General features: G+C 48.6%; 1 protein-coding gene across 1 annotated transcript in view; it reads left to right on the plus strand.

Annotated features, from left to right (window-relative positions):
- Positions 1-15,948, plus strand: part of MAP1A (microtubule associated protein 1A) — a 53,676-nt gene extending 37,728 nt beyond the window's left edge. Inside the window, exons 5-7 of the mRNA XM_065688673.1 lie at positions 720-9,549; positions 11,175-11,407; positions 12,323-15,948. Of these exons, the coding sequence (XP_065544745.1) occupies positions 720-9,549; positions 11,175-11,407; positions 12,323-12,478 (9,219 nt within the window). The 3' untranslated portion in view covers positions 12,479-15,948. The remainder of the gene's footprint in view (positions 1-719; positions 9,550-11,174; positions 11,408-12,322) is intronic.
- Positions 15,949-17,210: the final 1,262 nt, after the last annotated feature.

Raw genomic sequence — 17,210 nt, forward strand, 5'->3', positions numbered from 1 at the left:
AATCTCATTGCAGATACTTGGGAAGTCTGAAGTTTAATGCTGCTTTGGTGGGGATATGTTCAGCATAGCTCTAAGGAGCCTTGGAAATTTTATTGACCTTAGTTCTACGCACTGATCATGTAACACCTCCCCAGCCCTGTGTGTTACTGGAGATGGAGTCACAACTTTCAAAATAGGTCCCAGGGAAGAAAATGAGTGAATAAAAAAGAAAGCCCTATGGCACTGAACCTGCACCAAGTGCTGTGTGATCATTCGCTAGCCAGTGACCAAGGGTAAGTTCAGACAAGGACTGAAAAGGGTGCCTCAGGGTTAGAATTCACAAATCAAAGAGAAACTTCTACTTTTGAGCCCAAGACAGGGACTGATATCCCAGGTTACATAGGAAGAAGTAAGGAAAGAGGACAAGTTGGTTCCTGCTTTCCTTTTCTTCCCTGAGGTCTCGTCGCTGTGCCCTCCCAACAGTCAGGAAGCGGAGCAGCCTGTCAACATTAAGAATTTCAGAGGAGGGCAGAACATGGCCCCATGCAACTATTTGCAAAAGGCTTTTGCTTTTGGACTGTTTAGTCTATCCCCAGTGTTTCCTGCCAGCACAGGGCTTGTGGTGCTTCACTATTTCTGCATTAACTGGCAGAAATACTGCCAGGGTTTTTGTTTTCTGTAGTGCCGAATTGGTCTCAGAGCTGTATCTGACCTTTGATTGCTTGTGTTTGTCTCATTAGGTCACCCAGATTCTCAGTGACACTGATTCAGATATCAAGGCCTCCCTTACTGTGTCGTGCTTGGGAGAAGGAGACTGGAGCAACCTTGGACATCCTCGATTTCAGAAAATCATTAATCTGAAACTGAATCCTGATCCAGTTCTGCCAGAAATGGATGGGGTGTCTGAGTTTGCAGAATATGTCTCTGAGACAGTTGATGTACCGTCACCATTTGATCTCCTGGAGCCACCCACCTCAGGGGGCTTTCTGAAGCTTTCTAAACCCTGCTGCTACATCTTCCCTGGGGGAAGAGGTGATTCTGCTCTCTTTGCTGTCAATGGGTTTAACATCCTTGTGGATGGTGGCTCTGACAGAAAATCCTGCTTCTGGAAGCTGGTAAGGCACCTGGATAGGATCGACTCGATCCTGCTCACCCACATTGGTGCAGACAACCTACCTGGCATCAATGGGCTGCTGCAGAGGAAAGTTGCTGAGCAAGAGGAGGAACAATCCCAGGGCTCTACCAACTACAGCGACTGGATGAAGAACCTAATTTCTCCTGAGCTAGGGGTGGTCTTTTTCAATGTTCCTGAAAAACTGAAGATGCCTGAATCATCCATGAAAGTAAAGAGGAGCATCGAAGAAGCTTGTCTGACACTGCAGTATCTCAGCAGACTAGGCATTAAAGCAGAGCCTCTGTACAGGGTGGTGAGCAGTACCATTGAACCTATCACACTTTTTCATAAAATGGGAGTGGGTAAGCTGGACATGTATATACTGAATCCTGTCAAGGACAGTAAAGAAATGCAGTTTCTAATGCAGAAATGGGCTGGCAATAGTAAAGCAAAGACTGGCGTAATTCTTGCAAGTGGGAAAGAAGGTGAAATTTCTGTTCCCTATCTCACATCCATCACAGCCCTGGTAGTGTGGCTTCCAGCCAGCCCAACGGAGAAAATTGTAAGGGTTTTGTTTCCTGGAAATGCTCCTCAAAATAAGATACTGGAAGGTCTTGAGAAACTCAAGCACCTGGATTTTCTGAGGTACCCAGTGGCTACTCAGAAGGATATCACTTCTGGAATGCCTCCACCTGTGCTGAAGCAGACCAAAATTAAACAAAGAACTGACAGTAAAGAGAGTCTTAAGTCTTCCCCCAAGCCATCTGTGACAAAGCAAGCTAAGAAAGAAGAGACAGTGGAGGAGGGGACTAAGGAGGTAAAACCTGAAGTCATAAAGGATGCTAAAATTGAGAAAAAGGTTAAAGAACACTCAGAGAAAATTCTGGATAAACCTGTTAAACATGAAAAGATAAAGACAGAGACAAGTGATGCTCTGAAGGCTGAGAAAAGAAAACTGGCAAAAGACAAGGTTGGAAAAAAGCATCTCAAAGAGAAAGTATCCAAACTGGAGGAGAAGAAAGACAAAGAAAAGAAAGAGATTAAGAAAGAGAAAAAGGACTTAAAAAAAGATGATGGAAAGAAAGAGGAAAAAAAAGATTCCAAGAAAGAGGATAAAAAGAAAGAAACAAAACCAGAGCCCAAAAAAAATTCTAAACCAGACTTGAAACCATTTACCCCAGAAGTGAGAAAAACATTATACAAGGCAAAAGTTCCAGGCAGACTCAAAACTGAGAAGATCAAGATCAAACCTGAAAAGGAAATACCTGCTGACCTGAAGATGTCACCAATGGAGAAGGCACCCGTACAGGTGGAGCCAGAAGAGGCTTCCATAGCTGAACAGAGGTTAGTCCTGTCTTCACCAGAAGATCTTACAAAGGACTTTGAGGAAATGAAGCATGAGGAGAAAGAGGCCTTGCAGGTGATGCAAGAAGTGTCTGATATTGAGGTTAGTGATCAGATTATGAGAATACCTGAAACTGAGATGAAAGACTCTGCTGACGTGATTGCTCAGAGCTGCCTTGAAGTGGATCTGCTTTTGAAAACAAACATTTCTGATCAGGTAATGACTACTGCTGATATGGACAAAGCATCACCAGCAGAGGAAAAGACAGTCCCTCAGCTAGAACCGAGAGCAGGACTTGCTGAAAAAATAGAGGATGAAAGAACAATAGATGAAAATCGTGACATAAAACACTGCGAGACAAAGGCTGAGCAGGACAAGGAAGTTCAGCTGTTGGCAGACAAAGAGCAGGTGCCATCACAGATAGACCTCTTAGCAAAGGGTGTTCGATCATCAATGCTCAGAGAGGAAGAAAAGGAGGAAGAGGAGAAAATCCCTTTGGACAGAAAACAGAGGGAAACAGAAACAAAGACTTGTGAGGGGACAGAGGAACGGGAAGAGGGTGAAAAGGAAAAGAGAGAAGATGTGATAGAAAAGGCAGAACTGGAAGAAAAGGAAGAGCACCCTGTGAAGGCAGAGGAGAAGGAAAAGAACAGAAACTTCTATGAGCTGAATCAGGATGAGAGGGAGGATAAAATATTTACCACTACAGAAAAGGAAAAAGAATTTAGTGACATGGGTGAGAAAACCAAGTTACTTGGAAAGGACATAAGAAAGGAAGAGTCATATCTGAGCAGCCTGCCAGTCACGCCAGGGGCAACAGCGGAACATGTGTCATATATCCAAGATGAAACAATCCCAGGATACTCAGAAACAGAGCAGACCATTTCTGATGAAGAAATACACGATGAACAGGAAGAGAGGATCCCACATTTGAAGTATGATGTCAATGCCTATGACATTTCTGTTCCTGACCACCCAGTCTCTTTTGAAGTAATACATGGAATACAGGCCATGCCTGCTGCTGACCTTTCAGCCAAGAGCTATGTTGGCCAGGAGTCTGAAATCCTGGCATATCCTACAAACATTGTGGCAGCGCCTCTAGCTGAGGAGGAACATATATCCTCTGCTACCTCCATTACAGAATGCGATAAGCTTTCATCTTTTGCAACTTCAGTAGCAGAAGACCAATCTGTTGCATCTATAACAGCACCACAGACAGAAGAGACTGGGAAAAGCTCTTTACTTTTAGACACAGTAAACAGCATGCCCTCCTCTCGGACTGAAGCAACCCAAGGTCTCGACTATGTTCCCTCTGCTGGCACGATCTCTCCTACATCATCCTTGGAGGAAGACAAATATTTTAAGTCTCCACCCCCTGAAGATTTCCAAGCGTTAGCAGAAGGAGAGAGAAAACTGGAAGCTCAAAAAAAGGATCTTCATGAAGAGGCAGAAGATGAAGAGGAAGAAGAAGATGGGACTCCAAATATTGAAATGCCTGAGAAACTCAGGGGGCATTACACTGCCCCCATGTTCGCTCACCAAGGATGTCCTGGTAACGTGTTAATCGATGCTCCCCCGCAAGTGATGCAGACTTCTGGTCTGCCACTGTCCTCTGGAGAAACACCATTTTCCCAGGCTGATGCTGCAGAGGCTGAAGAACGATGCATGAGTCCTGACGACAGTACCGTCAAAATGGCCTCTCCCACCACTTCTGGCCCCACTAGCGCAGGACACACACCTTTCTACCAGTCTCCAGTGGAGGAAAAACTAGAAACAGTCGATTCAGATCTATTTGAAAAACAAAGAGATGATGCTGCCAAGAAATTGGAAGGCCAAACTTCTGTTGTGGTGAAGGGAACCAAGGGTGAAACTCTCGGAGAAGACGAGGTATCTGCAGCGAAATACAGACACGCAAAAGAAGTGCCTGGACCTGGACAGCACAAGCTGGACCGGGGCAGTGACGTTCCAGTGTCTCCTGGAGAGGAGGTGCAGGAAGAACCCCTGGGGAAGGAGGAACTGCCCTGGCTCTCCTACCATAAGCAGGACACAGTGGTGATAGGGGAGAAGGAGGAGCGTCCGGTGTGGCTCCACCCCAGCACAGATACATTTCCGGAGCCAGAAAAAGAGCAAGGAACTAAATCCATGACAGAAAGTTTAATGGGATTTTCAAAGCACTTGTCTTTTGAGCCATTCTCTACCACAGAAACATCTCCACAGTTCACAAGCCAAAGCAAATCTGAAAGTGACAAATCTTCACAGTTTTCACCAGATGATACCAAATCGCTTTCTTTTACAGAAGAAAGTATTGGTAAAGAAAAGTCCTCAGATATTTCTGTTAAGGGAGTGACTGCAGAAGAAGGAAAAGTGCTGTATTTCACAGGAGACACCTCAGAAGAAGACAAGTCTTCTCATGTTTCCATTAAAGACATTTCTCCAGAAGAGACTAAATCCATTTCTCTCACTGAGAGCCCCAAGGAAATCTCTTCAGACATTTTTGTTAAAGGAATTTCTTCAGAAGACATCAAATCTCTCAGTTTCACAGAAGAAAAAGCCATGTCTGGGTTTACTGCTAAACTCCATCCAGAAGCTACGAAATCCCTGGATTTCACAGAGCAGAGCCCAGCTGCATATGAAAAGTCACTGAAAATTTTTGCCAAAGAACCCACAGAAGAAGTGTCGAAATCTTTTCCTTGTCCAGAAAGTAGCTCAGTTAAAGACCCATCGCTCAGAGATAGCTCAACTGAAGATACGTCTCCAGATGACAGCAGTTTATTTTCTGCATCAGAAAAGGGTCCATTTAGGGGAAGGACTGCAGGCTTGGACTCTCAGGAAGTATCTCCAGATGCAAAGGGCTTACACTTCACAGAATGTAGCCCAACTGAGGATAAAACATCTTCACACGTTTCTGCTGAAGGTGTAAAACCTTGCAGGTTCGATGAAGCTCAAGAAGAAAAATCTCCGGAAATGGAAGACTTTTACATGAAAGATTTAAGTTGTGAAAAGAAAGTGTGGTTCCCAGAAGAGGTGGAGGAGAAACCTGTTCAGGGAAGGAGGCAGAGATATGATAAAGAGAGAGAGAGCACATTCTTGGACGAGGTACCAGCATACGAAACAAAATCCTCTCCTAAAATGCGGGAGGAGGAGATCCTGTCTCCTAAAGTGCCTGCCAGTCACACCTGGAGGGGAGCAGAAAGGGAAATATGGGGCTCTGCATCTGGGTATCTTCAGGAAGGAAGAGATGCTGGAAGAGGAGGGCAGTTACCCAAGGAAGAGGATGAGAATCCCTGCCATGCTGAAGACAAACCTGTGCTACAGCAAGCAGAAACGGCATGTTTAAAGGTAGAATCACATGATTACAAAGAAGACACACAGAAGAGTGCCAAACCTTCATCAGAAACAAAGAAAGAGGAAACAGTTCCTACTGACATCGTGCTCCCAGAAAGAACACAAATGGAAAGCTCTCCTCTGTCTTCTCGATACGTCTTTGGTGAGGAAAATCAGGCCAAAGCATTAGCTGGAAACAAACAAAGGCAAGAATTGTTCTTGACATCTAAACAAGATTACTCCTACTTAGATGATGATGAGAAAGCTGCCCTAGATACCTATGCAAAGTCACTAGACCAAGCACTGACAGCATCTCCCCTCTCTGTAATAGCTACCACTCAGGAAAAGGAGATTGACGCACCACCAGAAACAGAGAGGCCTTACCAGTTAGATCAGTGCCAGCCACTTTTACAGGAGGAAGTCCCACTGAAGAAGAAATCAGTGAAATCAGACATCAGTGGTTTGTATCAGGAAATAGATTGTAAATGCAAGTCAGATAGAAAGCAAGAGGATGACTGTAAACCCACTAAAGGTCTCTATGACTCTACAGGAGGAAAAGAGCAGATGGCAGCAGCATCTACTCTGTTGCAATCTACAAGACCAGCAGAATATGGATATATAGCAACATCCCCAGAAGGAAGTGCTTCAGGTTCAGGGCAGCATGCACACTCCCTCCTAGGACAAGGCCCTTATCAAAAAAGCAGTGCTTCCATGGGCCATGCTGAGGCTGCAGGTTCTGCCGGCCAGGTGGCATATCCTCCAGAGACCTATTCCATGATCTCCCCTGAGCCTTATTCCTATGAGGAAGGGGTCTGCAGACCCAGAGATGATGGCAGTTTTACAGGACAAGAGCAAGAAGAAAGAGAACCAACTCCCTACCCTGATGAAAGGAGTTTCAAGTATGCTGACATCTATGAGAAGATGATTGTGTCTGGAGTTGCATCCTCCCCCTTCAAACCCAAGGGTGGAGACAGCCCAGTTCACACTGACAAGATGCCAGCGACAGCACTGATTTCTCAAAAAGATCAAAGCTTTTATGTCTCCGCAAAGGAAGAAGAGTCCTGCCTTTATACCTCTGCTGAGAAGGAGTTGTCATCTCCAGCATCCCCTAAAGATAAAGCAGATTCAGCCTTTGACTATACAGACATCCATGAAAGATACCTGCCGTTGTCTGAAAGAGATAAGCCTAGGATATCTGCAGGACAGGAAAAATCGAAGGTGTCTTCTGCTTTGCCAGAAGAATTGGACTCTGAACTGCACCCATCACCTGCAAGCACAGCATTTGCCTCTCTCACAGACATGGCTGATACATTTTATCAACAAAAATCAGCGGCTTATGCTGATGCTGCCTGTCCCGATGAAAACATCCTTCTGTCTAGGCAGGAGCAGGTATCTCTGTTCCTGAAATCTGAAAGCTCAAACCCCAAAGGCACATTCTATGAGAAAGCAGGTCGAGGGGAAGAAAGCACGAGTGACTCAGAGTTAGAAAAAGGTGCTAAGGAGAAATCTGAGAAGGAGTCCAAACTGCACAGCCCTGCTGAAGGTACAGGCGCAGTCTATGCACACATCTCAGCGACGGACAGGTTTCATGTACCAGAACCCCTTCTGCAAAGCACGCGTCAGGAGTCCATTTCACCCAGTTCTACTGCCTCGTCACCCTCTGATCCAGCGTGGAAGGAGGAATATGGAAGTAGGAAAACTGCGTCAGCCACTGTTGTGGGGACACGAGTGGCTGGTTACAGGGACCTGACAGACATGGGCAGAGATCAGCAGACTTCAGAAGTGTGCCAGCTCAGACAAGATTCTTCACAAAAGGGAGAAGTTGCTGAACATTCCACGGAAGAATCGCATTTCTGTGTAACAGACTATCCAAGTGCAGCAGCAGCCTCGGAGAGCCAGGTCCAAGTCATAGACTTGAAATCTGCTTCTGGAAAACAGGAAGAGGTGTTCAAAAAGAGCCCCACAGCAGAGGGCACAGTGATGCACAGCCGTTCGGGATTCCAATGCTCCCTGCTAGGAAAGAGTGAAACATCCAGTATGCTCAGACATGAGCAAACCCTGGCAAGCCATTCTGGGGATATCTCTCTTCCTTTAAAGGCTGCTTGTGCTTTGCTGTCAGACGACGGGAAGAAAGATGAGTACTTGGAGGTTCCTGAGAAAACCAGCAGCCTTGGCTCATCTTTTGCTAAATTCTCACCACTGAGTCCGTATGAAGAAGATAAGTTATTCTCCAAAGCTGCGGAAAGGGAGGCTGTGCCCCAGCATCAGCTGAAAGATGAATCTTCCAGCCTGTCAGAGGAACCTTCATCTGAAGCTACCACTCCTGTGATCCCAACTAAAGCAGAAAGTTTGTACTCCCATATGCTTTCCACATACACAGGTGCAGGAGAGGAACCTGGTACCAAGAGTCATTGGGATGTGTCTCCACAGATTCCAGATAGTGCTGTGAAAACACATACAGCTGAAACCAAAGACTTTGTGTTTGCTAAAGAACATGGTTCTCCATTCACCAGTGGCATGGGTGACAGCATTTCCTCAAGCAGAAAGGAATGGCAGAGCTCAGGCCGCACACTATTCTCTGCAGAGAAACAACAGCAACCCTGTGTAAGCAGCCCAGAGCAGAAGACACCATTTGCAGAACACCCGATGACACTGACATCTCTCCCTGATGTCCTGACATCATTTCCTCATCATCAGCACAAAGATGAAATCACAGCCAAAGATGAAACCACAGCCAATGGTCCAACAGAGGTGAGCACCAGTCTGCAAGCTTTCCAAAGTACGTACCATGCAGCACAAGCAAAAGATGAAAAGCCATGTGCCGATTCTGACAGCAGTTTTTCTCCATGTGCGGGCAAAGCGGACACAGAGAGGCAGAGCCGTCCTTCCTCTCTGGTGTCCCCTGCACACAGTTTCCAGCCCTTTTTCCCAGATGTGCAGAAGGGTGGAAAAACAGAGGACCGTGGAGATGCTTCGCATGAGATGGAGCCACATTTCAGAGGCAGTTCTGATTGTGGACAGAAATTCTCCTCATGTGAATACAAGCACAGGAAAGGAGAACTCTCTCCCTCATTCATCAACCCAAGCCCTCATGAGCTCTCTGAGGATAGTGACCTCTCACAAGAGGATGGTCATCCTTCAGTGCAAGGAAGACCACCCCACACTGGTAGTAGCCCCATGCAAAGTGCCACAGTGGAGGAAACTCCTCCAACATCAGTGAGTGATTCTGGAACCTCTCAGTCAGACTCAGATGTCCCGCCTGAGACAGAAGAATGTCCATCCATCACAGCAGATGCCAACATGGACTCGGATGAAGATGCCGATTTCCTCCCAGTGGACAAAGCTGTTGGGAATGCTCATCACACCAGTTCTAGGTCCAGCCATGATCCTCAGCCGGTTCCAATGGTAGATCCCCATCCCCACCCTCCTCACCCTGACGTCTGCATGGTAGACCCTGATATGTTGGTAAATGAGCAAAGCATGAACAGAACTGATAAAATCTCCAAGAAAGACATAAAAGAGAAGAACAAAGGTGTGAGGAAGCCTTTGAGCAAGCCCAAGTCTTCCTCACCTGCCCGTAAAATAGACGTGAAAGGGAAACGATCCCCCACTCCTGTGAAACAGCCATCGGACAAATCTCCAAAATCTGTCACTGCCAAGAAAGAAAGAGATGGTGGAGAAAAGCCCAAACCACGCGGTGGAACGGTGCAGCCGGAGGATGAGTTATCCCGGAGCAGCCACAGTAACCCTGGCAAGAGCCTTGTTAATGGCATCAAAACAAACCCCGGTAAGAAATTCTTAAGCATGCATGTCCATAGAATCAGAGAATCCCAGGCTGGTTTGGGTGGGAAGGGACCTTACAGCTCCTCCAGCTCCAAGCCCTGCCACGGGCAGGGACCCCTTCCACTGGAGCAGCTTGCTCCAAGCCCCTGTGTCCAACCTGGCCTTGAGCACTGCCAGGGATGGGGCAGCCACAGCTTCTCTGTGTACCCTAAAGAATGGAGAAAACTGTAAAACAGCTGATGTCTGTGGTCTTAGTGTCTGCCCATTGCAGACACTGCAGCAAAGAGAGGGTGTGATAGAAGTGGGGGAAGGTTTGCAGAGGCGCTACAGGAAACTCCTCTCGCGTGAGAACAGCTGAAGGGAAAGACACAAAGAGAGCCCTTGTACTTGTGTGTTGCAAATACAGCCCAGGAGAGGCAAACTGGTGTCACTGACAGATGGTGTCACTGGCAGCAGCGGCGATGTACAAGCCACATGGTTGATGAAGGGGCTGCTCGGTGTAGTGGGGAGTGAGAGGAAAGTAGTGGTCAGAGCAGTGAGGTGATCACAGCGCTAGGCCCAGCAGGACTCTGCACAGGAATGTGGACTGAACTGACAGCTGAGAGAGCTGATGCTCATGATCAACTGACAGGCACATAAAGTGCAGTCAGGAGAGAGCCTGCACCACAGGCGTATCTTGGAGGTACTGCACAGAACTGGCAAGATGCAGTGCCTGGATACGTGAGTCTGAAGGGAGGGCTGAGACAAAGCTACAGGATGTAGAGGTTGTGCATGGAGCAGTGCTGTGAGTTGCCCAAAACAAACCTGGGGTGAGGAGTCAGCATCCCTAATACTGGCTGGGAAAGGAAGGGATTCTTTGTGTAGCAGCCAGGCAGCACAATGAGGTGTCCATCCTAGTAGTTAGTGGCTTTTTGCTCACAGAAGGGGCTACCCAGAGATCATAGTATATGGAAGGAAAAAGAGGACAGAGGCCTCTGTGATTCCACAGAGAGCAGGAGGGAGGGGAGGCACAGTCCTTCTATGGGTTGTGTGTGTGTATATATGCGCATATATTGCTGAATATAACAGCTCATTTGACCATCCCTCATCTCATAAATGTAAGCAGCAGCAAATGAAGAAAAGAGGTACAAAAGGTTGATAGGAAAGAACAATAGAGTCCTTGGAATGGCAGCAATTCACAGGGATGGCAGAAAGCTGGTGTGGAGCATCCAGAAGGCTACTGTAATACCTTAGGATAGCATATAAAGGCCATCAGAATGGGTTTCTTTAGCAAAAAATGAACAAAATTCAGTACTAAGTATTGATTGGAACAACAGCTCTGCAAAAGCTAATAATGGAGATTTTTGTTTCCCTTCTTCAGGAAAAGCTTCTGAGCCTAAAGACTTCCAGTCGCTCCCGACAGAACAGCAGAACTCTCTTTCCCTTCCAAGCGCTGTGACAGCAGTGGTCCAGAAATACACCCAGGTCACCTCCAAGCAGCAGATAAATGGATAAATCTTAACTTTGTTGCTGCAGCTGCTGGGGAAATGGAGCTTCCTGGAATTCGAGCCCTTCAGTGTTAATTTGAGAGTTTGTTCTTTCCAGTAGGGTTTTGATAGTCTCTTTTTTGTTTTTTTTTTTTTCCTGAAGCTTCCAGTAGTCCTAAGAGCAGTTTGCCTGTGCCCATGGGTCCACCTGTCTATGTGGACTTGGCATACATCCCCAACCATTGCAGTGGAAAGAACACGGATCCAGAGTTCTTCAAGCGGGTTCGAGCTTCATATTATGTTGTGAGTGGGAATGATGCAGCCAATGGAGAACCAAGCCGTGCAGTGTTGGATGCCCTCCTGGAGGGGAAGTCTCAGTGGGGGGAGAACCTGCAGGTAGGTCACGGGAATGCCAAGGAGCGTGTGATGCTACTTGTGTCACAAGTGATGGGGAGGAGGTGTGTGTCAGAGAGATAGATACCCAGAGAGAGTACAGGAGGACATACTGAGAGGAAGCAAATGGTACTGGGGAAGTCTTGCTCTGCAATCTTAGAAGAGTAACTGTACCCATGATGAGCACACCCCCAAAGTGGTGCGAGTGGAAGCAGGTAGGTCCTCCTTTCCTTCTGAGGGGAGGAAGCATTTAGCGACCATACACTTCTCCTTGTCTTCCTCAAGTGAGAACAAGCACCATCACAGTCTGTACGCTCATCACAGCGTCCCACACCCAGTGGCATTTGTTGCTCACTGATGATCTTTCTGATGGCAACTTTTTATTAGTGCTTTCAAACCAGAGTGTTCTTACCCATAGTTCTTGCTCAGTTCAGTTTGCAGGACGTTCTGGGTAGGCACTCCCTCTGAAGCCAGGTACAAGAAAGTGCGTATGTTCTTTCAGATCAAGCAGCCTCAGATTTCAAGGTCCCAAAGTCGCACGTTGGGTCAGTAGACACATAAAGCCTACTGTCAGGCGGTTAACAGTGACACTTTGAGAATTGTTCATTTTCACACTGAGGGATCTTTCTAAGGCTGTTTCAGGAGCTCCACAGGGTGATGCTTTCCCCTGCACTGCAGCTGTTTGCATCATTAAGACCTTAGTCCTGCCAGTTTGCAGCCATTGTGCTGGTAGTGCATAAAATAAAGCACCAGCTCTGCCTTAGAGAGCCTGACCTCTGAAAGACATTAAATAGAACAAGAAGTATCAAGGGTACAGTGTTCCAAAATGAAAGGGAAATTTTAGCCTCAGCTCCTGTGGGCATTGTTTGTCACTGCAGGTGTTCTCAGACAATCATTTCTGTTGCTTTCTTTTCCCAGGTGACATTGATCCCAACACATGATACTGAAGTCACACGAGAATGGTACCAACAGACCCATGAGAAACAGCAGGAGCTAAACATCATGGTACTGGCAAGCAGCAGCACTGTTGTGATGCAGGATGAATCTTTTCCAGCCTGTAAGATCGAATTCTAAATCTTCCGCACTTTGCATTCATCCATTGACTCTCCAATCACCGATGCAACATCAGAGACACCATCTAATCACAGTCCAGTTCTTCTCTGGTTTAGTCCTCTACATGGTTCCCATTTGTCAGGCAATCGGGTATCCATCTAGCTCAGCACTGGATGCCATGAGAAAGAAGTGTAGGGCTCTAACACTCTGGACTGAGCTGAGAATTTGTGCAAGAGCAGTTGCAGGCCAGGGGCACTTTCATTTTCCCTGCTTTATTCGGCTGCCTGTACCGTTTCTGTAGACTATTTTGGCTGCCTTGCTGCTGTGAGAGCTTGTTCTACTCTCTTCCTGGCTGCCTTGCCATTTAACTTGTAGCACCACAAACCTCATCTTTCTGGTGAGGGCTGAAGTGCTGATGCTGCATGTAGACAGTGCATGGAGGGTAGGGGTACAGAGAAGAAAACTGATCTGCAAAGAAAATGAACCTAGGAAATGAGGGAAGGCAAAACCCTCCAACTGTAACGTGACAGTGAAGGTCATTTTTCCATCTCCCATCCTGAACATACAGGTGGTGTTCTGAGCAAGGGTGCTGTACTCCAGCTAGGCAGGACCCCTGCTTGCCAGCTCTCACTGCAGGTTTCTGTTCCAAGTGTTTGGTTGTAGCATCCTGCTTCACCTGCTGGCTATGACCAAGGAACTGGGATGAAGGACAGTTTTGGGGATGTAGGTGGGAGGGGAGGGTTCTACCTGTTCTTTGCTACAAGGAGCACATTCCTAACCTGCTAACTTGAGCTTTGCACTCACAGTGGCCGACTTCCTCCTGCACATCAGCAGTGTGACAGTAGGAGGCACAGAGGGGCTGTTGCCTGTGGAGTCACACAAGCAGAGTATCCAAACGCACAACTACAGCCCCCTCTAAAGTAGAAGGGCTGAAACAACCCCGGCCGCTGTTTGCCTAAGATGTACGAGAAACCTCCCTGTCCTTGTAAACCAAAGGCTTTCTTGAGGATTGTGGTGAGGCAGCTGAGGAACCCACCTGATAGAGGCTCTTGTCTGGCCGGTGTAGCTGGCGTGTGACAGCTCTGCAGCAGCAGCAGGTCCCTTGCTGGCTGTATGCCACCGGCTTGAGCTCTTAGCTGTGTTCAAGCTTTGTGTTGTCCCCTCATGAGTCCAGGATGCAGGGAACAGAACCTGCGGTGTACGGAAAGAGAGCCCCTTCCAAAAACACTCGGGGAGAGTAGTTTAGCAAGTGTAGCTGCTCTCAGGCCCTCCGCACCAGAGGCAGGGACAAGCAGAGCCCTGCTGCAGCACAGTGGAGGTGCTGTCACACAGCGCTGTGCGCGCTGCACAGCCTGCTGCTGGCACAGCTCCTGTGGGTGTTGCTCGGTGGCCATCCTGGCACGAGCGTAGCCCCGAGTGCATCATTGCTATTAACAGTCACCCAGAGCCTCCTTAGTGTCCAGAGCCATCCCAGCTGCGGAGCTCCTGCAGGGAGAGCAGCAGGAATGTTAGAATCTGAGGGCGTTGCAAGAAGGACTTACCACAAAGATGGCGTTTATCTTTCTGTAAGACAAAGAGTGGCAGTAGGGTGTGCTCTGGGGAAGGAGGAATGAGCCAGAAAGCAATACTGCAAGGCTTGACGTACAGCTCAAAGGTATTTCCATCTGCTGTGTCACCCACTGTGCTTGGCGCGGCGCCGAGGTCTGACTTCATAATAAGCATCCAGGATCCTGTGTTGTGCTTGCCTGGGACACATCGGTCTCAGTGCTTCTTTTCTGGCAGCTGACACAAAGGAAATGCTGCTTAGAAACTTGCTCCTGGGATTAAAATGGAGTTTCTAGGGAAATTGTTTATTTTGCATTTAATTTATATATTTATTTTTTGATGTTAAGCTGAGTTTTGTGTGGATTTACTATTTTAATTTATACATGTTGACATGACACCGTGTGCTCTTAGTTCAGAGGTTTCTCAGCGCAAATACTTAGATGCTGCAATTTGAACAGCAACATACAAAGGCCACAGAGAACCTGCTGGCAGCAGCGGGGCTCTGCCGGCAGCCGGCACGGCCATGTCTGAACCGCAGCGGCTGCAGCACAAGGCTGAGGCTGGCCACAGCCAGCCCTTCAGCAAAGCCCTTGCTAGGAGCATGTCAGCTCACCCAGGGACTCAGCAAATCCCTGCCCTGTGCTGTACTCATTCTAACCATGGAATCACAGTGTGTCTGCCAGAAGAATAAACGTCATTCTCTGTAACCCAATGGGGTCAGTGCCCATGAGTGCTGGTTATGGCAAGCGCCTGCAGGTGGTACCACAGCTGCTCCTGCTGCCCCTAGACACTGCTGGGGTAGGGGGAAGCTCCTGGCTCACCTGCGGTGGGCTGCTGCCAGCAGTGCAGGAACGAATGCGACCCTCATTGACTGGCTCCCTGGATCCCGAAGCGTGGCTAGGTGTAAAGCTAATGCACTAACTTTAGATAGACCCACACATGAATGTTTCTCAGTTTCAAACTTGAAGCAGTTGTGACTAAGCAGCAGCAGTAGTGAGGCTTTGCAAGGTGCCTGTGTCCTCCAGGCAGGAGTGTGGGCACTGGCACATGTTCCAGCGAAAACCACGTGCTCAGTGCTGCTGCTCACTGCAGCCGTGCTGCTTGGACACCTTTATCCTGCGCCAGTTTGCTCCCGCCTCGAGGCACCACACTTTTTGTTCAGTCTTTTGTGTCCATCTTTTCTCCCTTCAACTTCCCTCCTTGCCCTCCCTCTCCTCACTTCCCCTCCCTCCAGCTTAAAAGACTACGGGGGAAAAAAAACCTTGTAAAAATGCCAACTTGTAAAGATTCTGCCCCTGCTGAGCCTGCAGGAGCCAGCAGAACCCATCCAGAGCCAGAGGTAATACAAAACTATAGAGAGAAAGAGTTAAACTCTGCTTTTGCTTGTTTCTGCATGTGGGCAACAACGCGTAATCTTCCTGTATGTAATAGGTACAAAATACTATTTTAAACCTATAATTAAAGAAGTGAACGTCTTAACTGTATTGAAATGGCAACCTGTGCTCCTAGCTTCTTCTATGCTAAACGTCTTAAGAACAGAGCCCTGATTCTTTTCTTCAGCATCATGTTTCTTTTTGAATTTAGTTCCTCGAGTTCTGTCCTTTTGCTCATTTCCATGTGAAACACTCTGTAACTAACTGCTGTCGAGAGAGGAGCCCAACACATTCATAATAAAGCCACATTAACTGCGAACAAGAACACTTCCAGCGCTTTCAAACTGTTCTTTGAGTGGGTCCCTGCAGGGACACAGGGATGCTGCTGCCTTCCCTCCCCTCCACGATTCGAGGTGAGCCCCGGCTTTGCCAATAACACCCCACCTGCACTGACACAGGGGCACGGAGCCTACCTGGGACCCCCACCTCCTTCCCTGCCCCCTGCCCCACAGCCGAGGGCCCAGCCAGGGCCACAGCCCCCTGTGCTCCAGTGCGGAGCCCGGCACAACCCATGAACTCCTGCTCACACGCTCCATGGAGGGCCGCTGCCGGGCGCTGCGCTCCTGCGAGCGGCAGCTCTGCCCAGCACTGCCGGCATTCCTTGGACCGGACACATCTCTGGTCCTGGGGAAGGCAGGAGGGACCTGGCTCAGGGCCTGTGGGCACTGACGGGACATCCCATGCTGCCAATGCCCATTGCAGCAGTGGGCCTTTGTACCTCTGCAGCACTCCAGAGCCACCGCTGAGTGGGAGGCACTTGACTGCAGCTCTTCAGACACCGAGCAGCAGGCGAGGGCAGCAGCCCTGTGCTCTGCTGGTGCTGGGCTGCTGCTGCCCGCTCAGCTCTGCTCCTGCCTGGGCGTGCTCAGGAGGAGACACAATGGCACAGCTGAACGCAAGCTAAAAGGAAAGTGGGTACCAGGCCATGGCCCTCAGAAGAGAGGACATCGTGGCCACGGAGCGTGGCACAGCTTGTGCAGCATGTGATGGAGAGCTCAGGGCAGCTGCCAAACTGCTGCTGACGGGAGGAACCACAAACCATTACCCTCAACCAGGAACTAGTTCCACAGCTGCTTTCCAGCTAAGCAAGCATGTGGATGTGGCCATGCTCCTGCTCACTGAGAGGCTGTGCCTGTACCTGTCTTTCCAGAGGTGTACAGTGGTGGGAGCCTAGGGCCCTCCTGCAGAGCAACTTGGAAAGGCAAGCAGCAAACCTTCAAGCTCCTGGGCCTATTGTCCCTCTGTGGCCAGCGAGAGAGCAGCCAGCCGCTGAGCAGCACTGGACCCAACAGTCCTGGACCACAGGAGGAGTGGGCACATAGGACCCTCACTCACACCAAGGGCAGACACCAGTGTCCTCTGTTGGTCATCTGTGTCTGCCACTTGCTGTGCAGGACCTGGGGAGGGAGATCAGGATTAGTAACTTGTGGGGAAGGGGCATGGCTCTGAGAAACCAGAACAGGTAATCAAAAGACAGGTCCCAGTAAGACAATGAGACGGCCTTTCCTTCATCAGCTCCTTCAGTATTTGCCAACTGGTGCACCAGAGCAGCAATATTGAGTTTGGTCTTTTTCAACCTTGAACCACCAAAGCCCAAACCCTGCACACGCTGCACAGCCCGACCCTTCCTGCAGCTCTAAGGACTGGTTGAAAGCAAGCCTGCCACTTTCCACAGCACACAGGCCATCACTACTCTGGCTACTCGGTACAGACGGTTGCTATTTGCTGCCTGTTCTGCCGCACGGCCTGGGCCATGTCTCTGCGCTGTTTTCCTG

Source organism: Lathamus discolor, chromosome 8, assembly GCF_037157495.1.
Source record: "Lathamus discolor isolate bLatDis1 chromosome 8, bLatDis1.hap1, whole genome shotgun sequence".
NCBI classification, from domain to species: domain Eukaryota; kingdom Metazoa; phylum Chordata; class Aves; order Psittaciformes; family Psittacidae; genus Lathamus; species Lathamus discolor.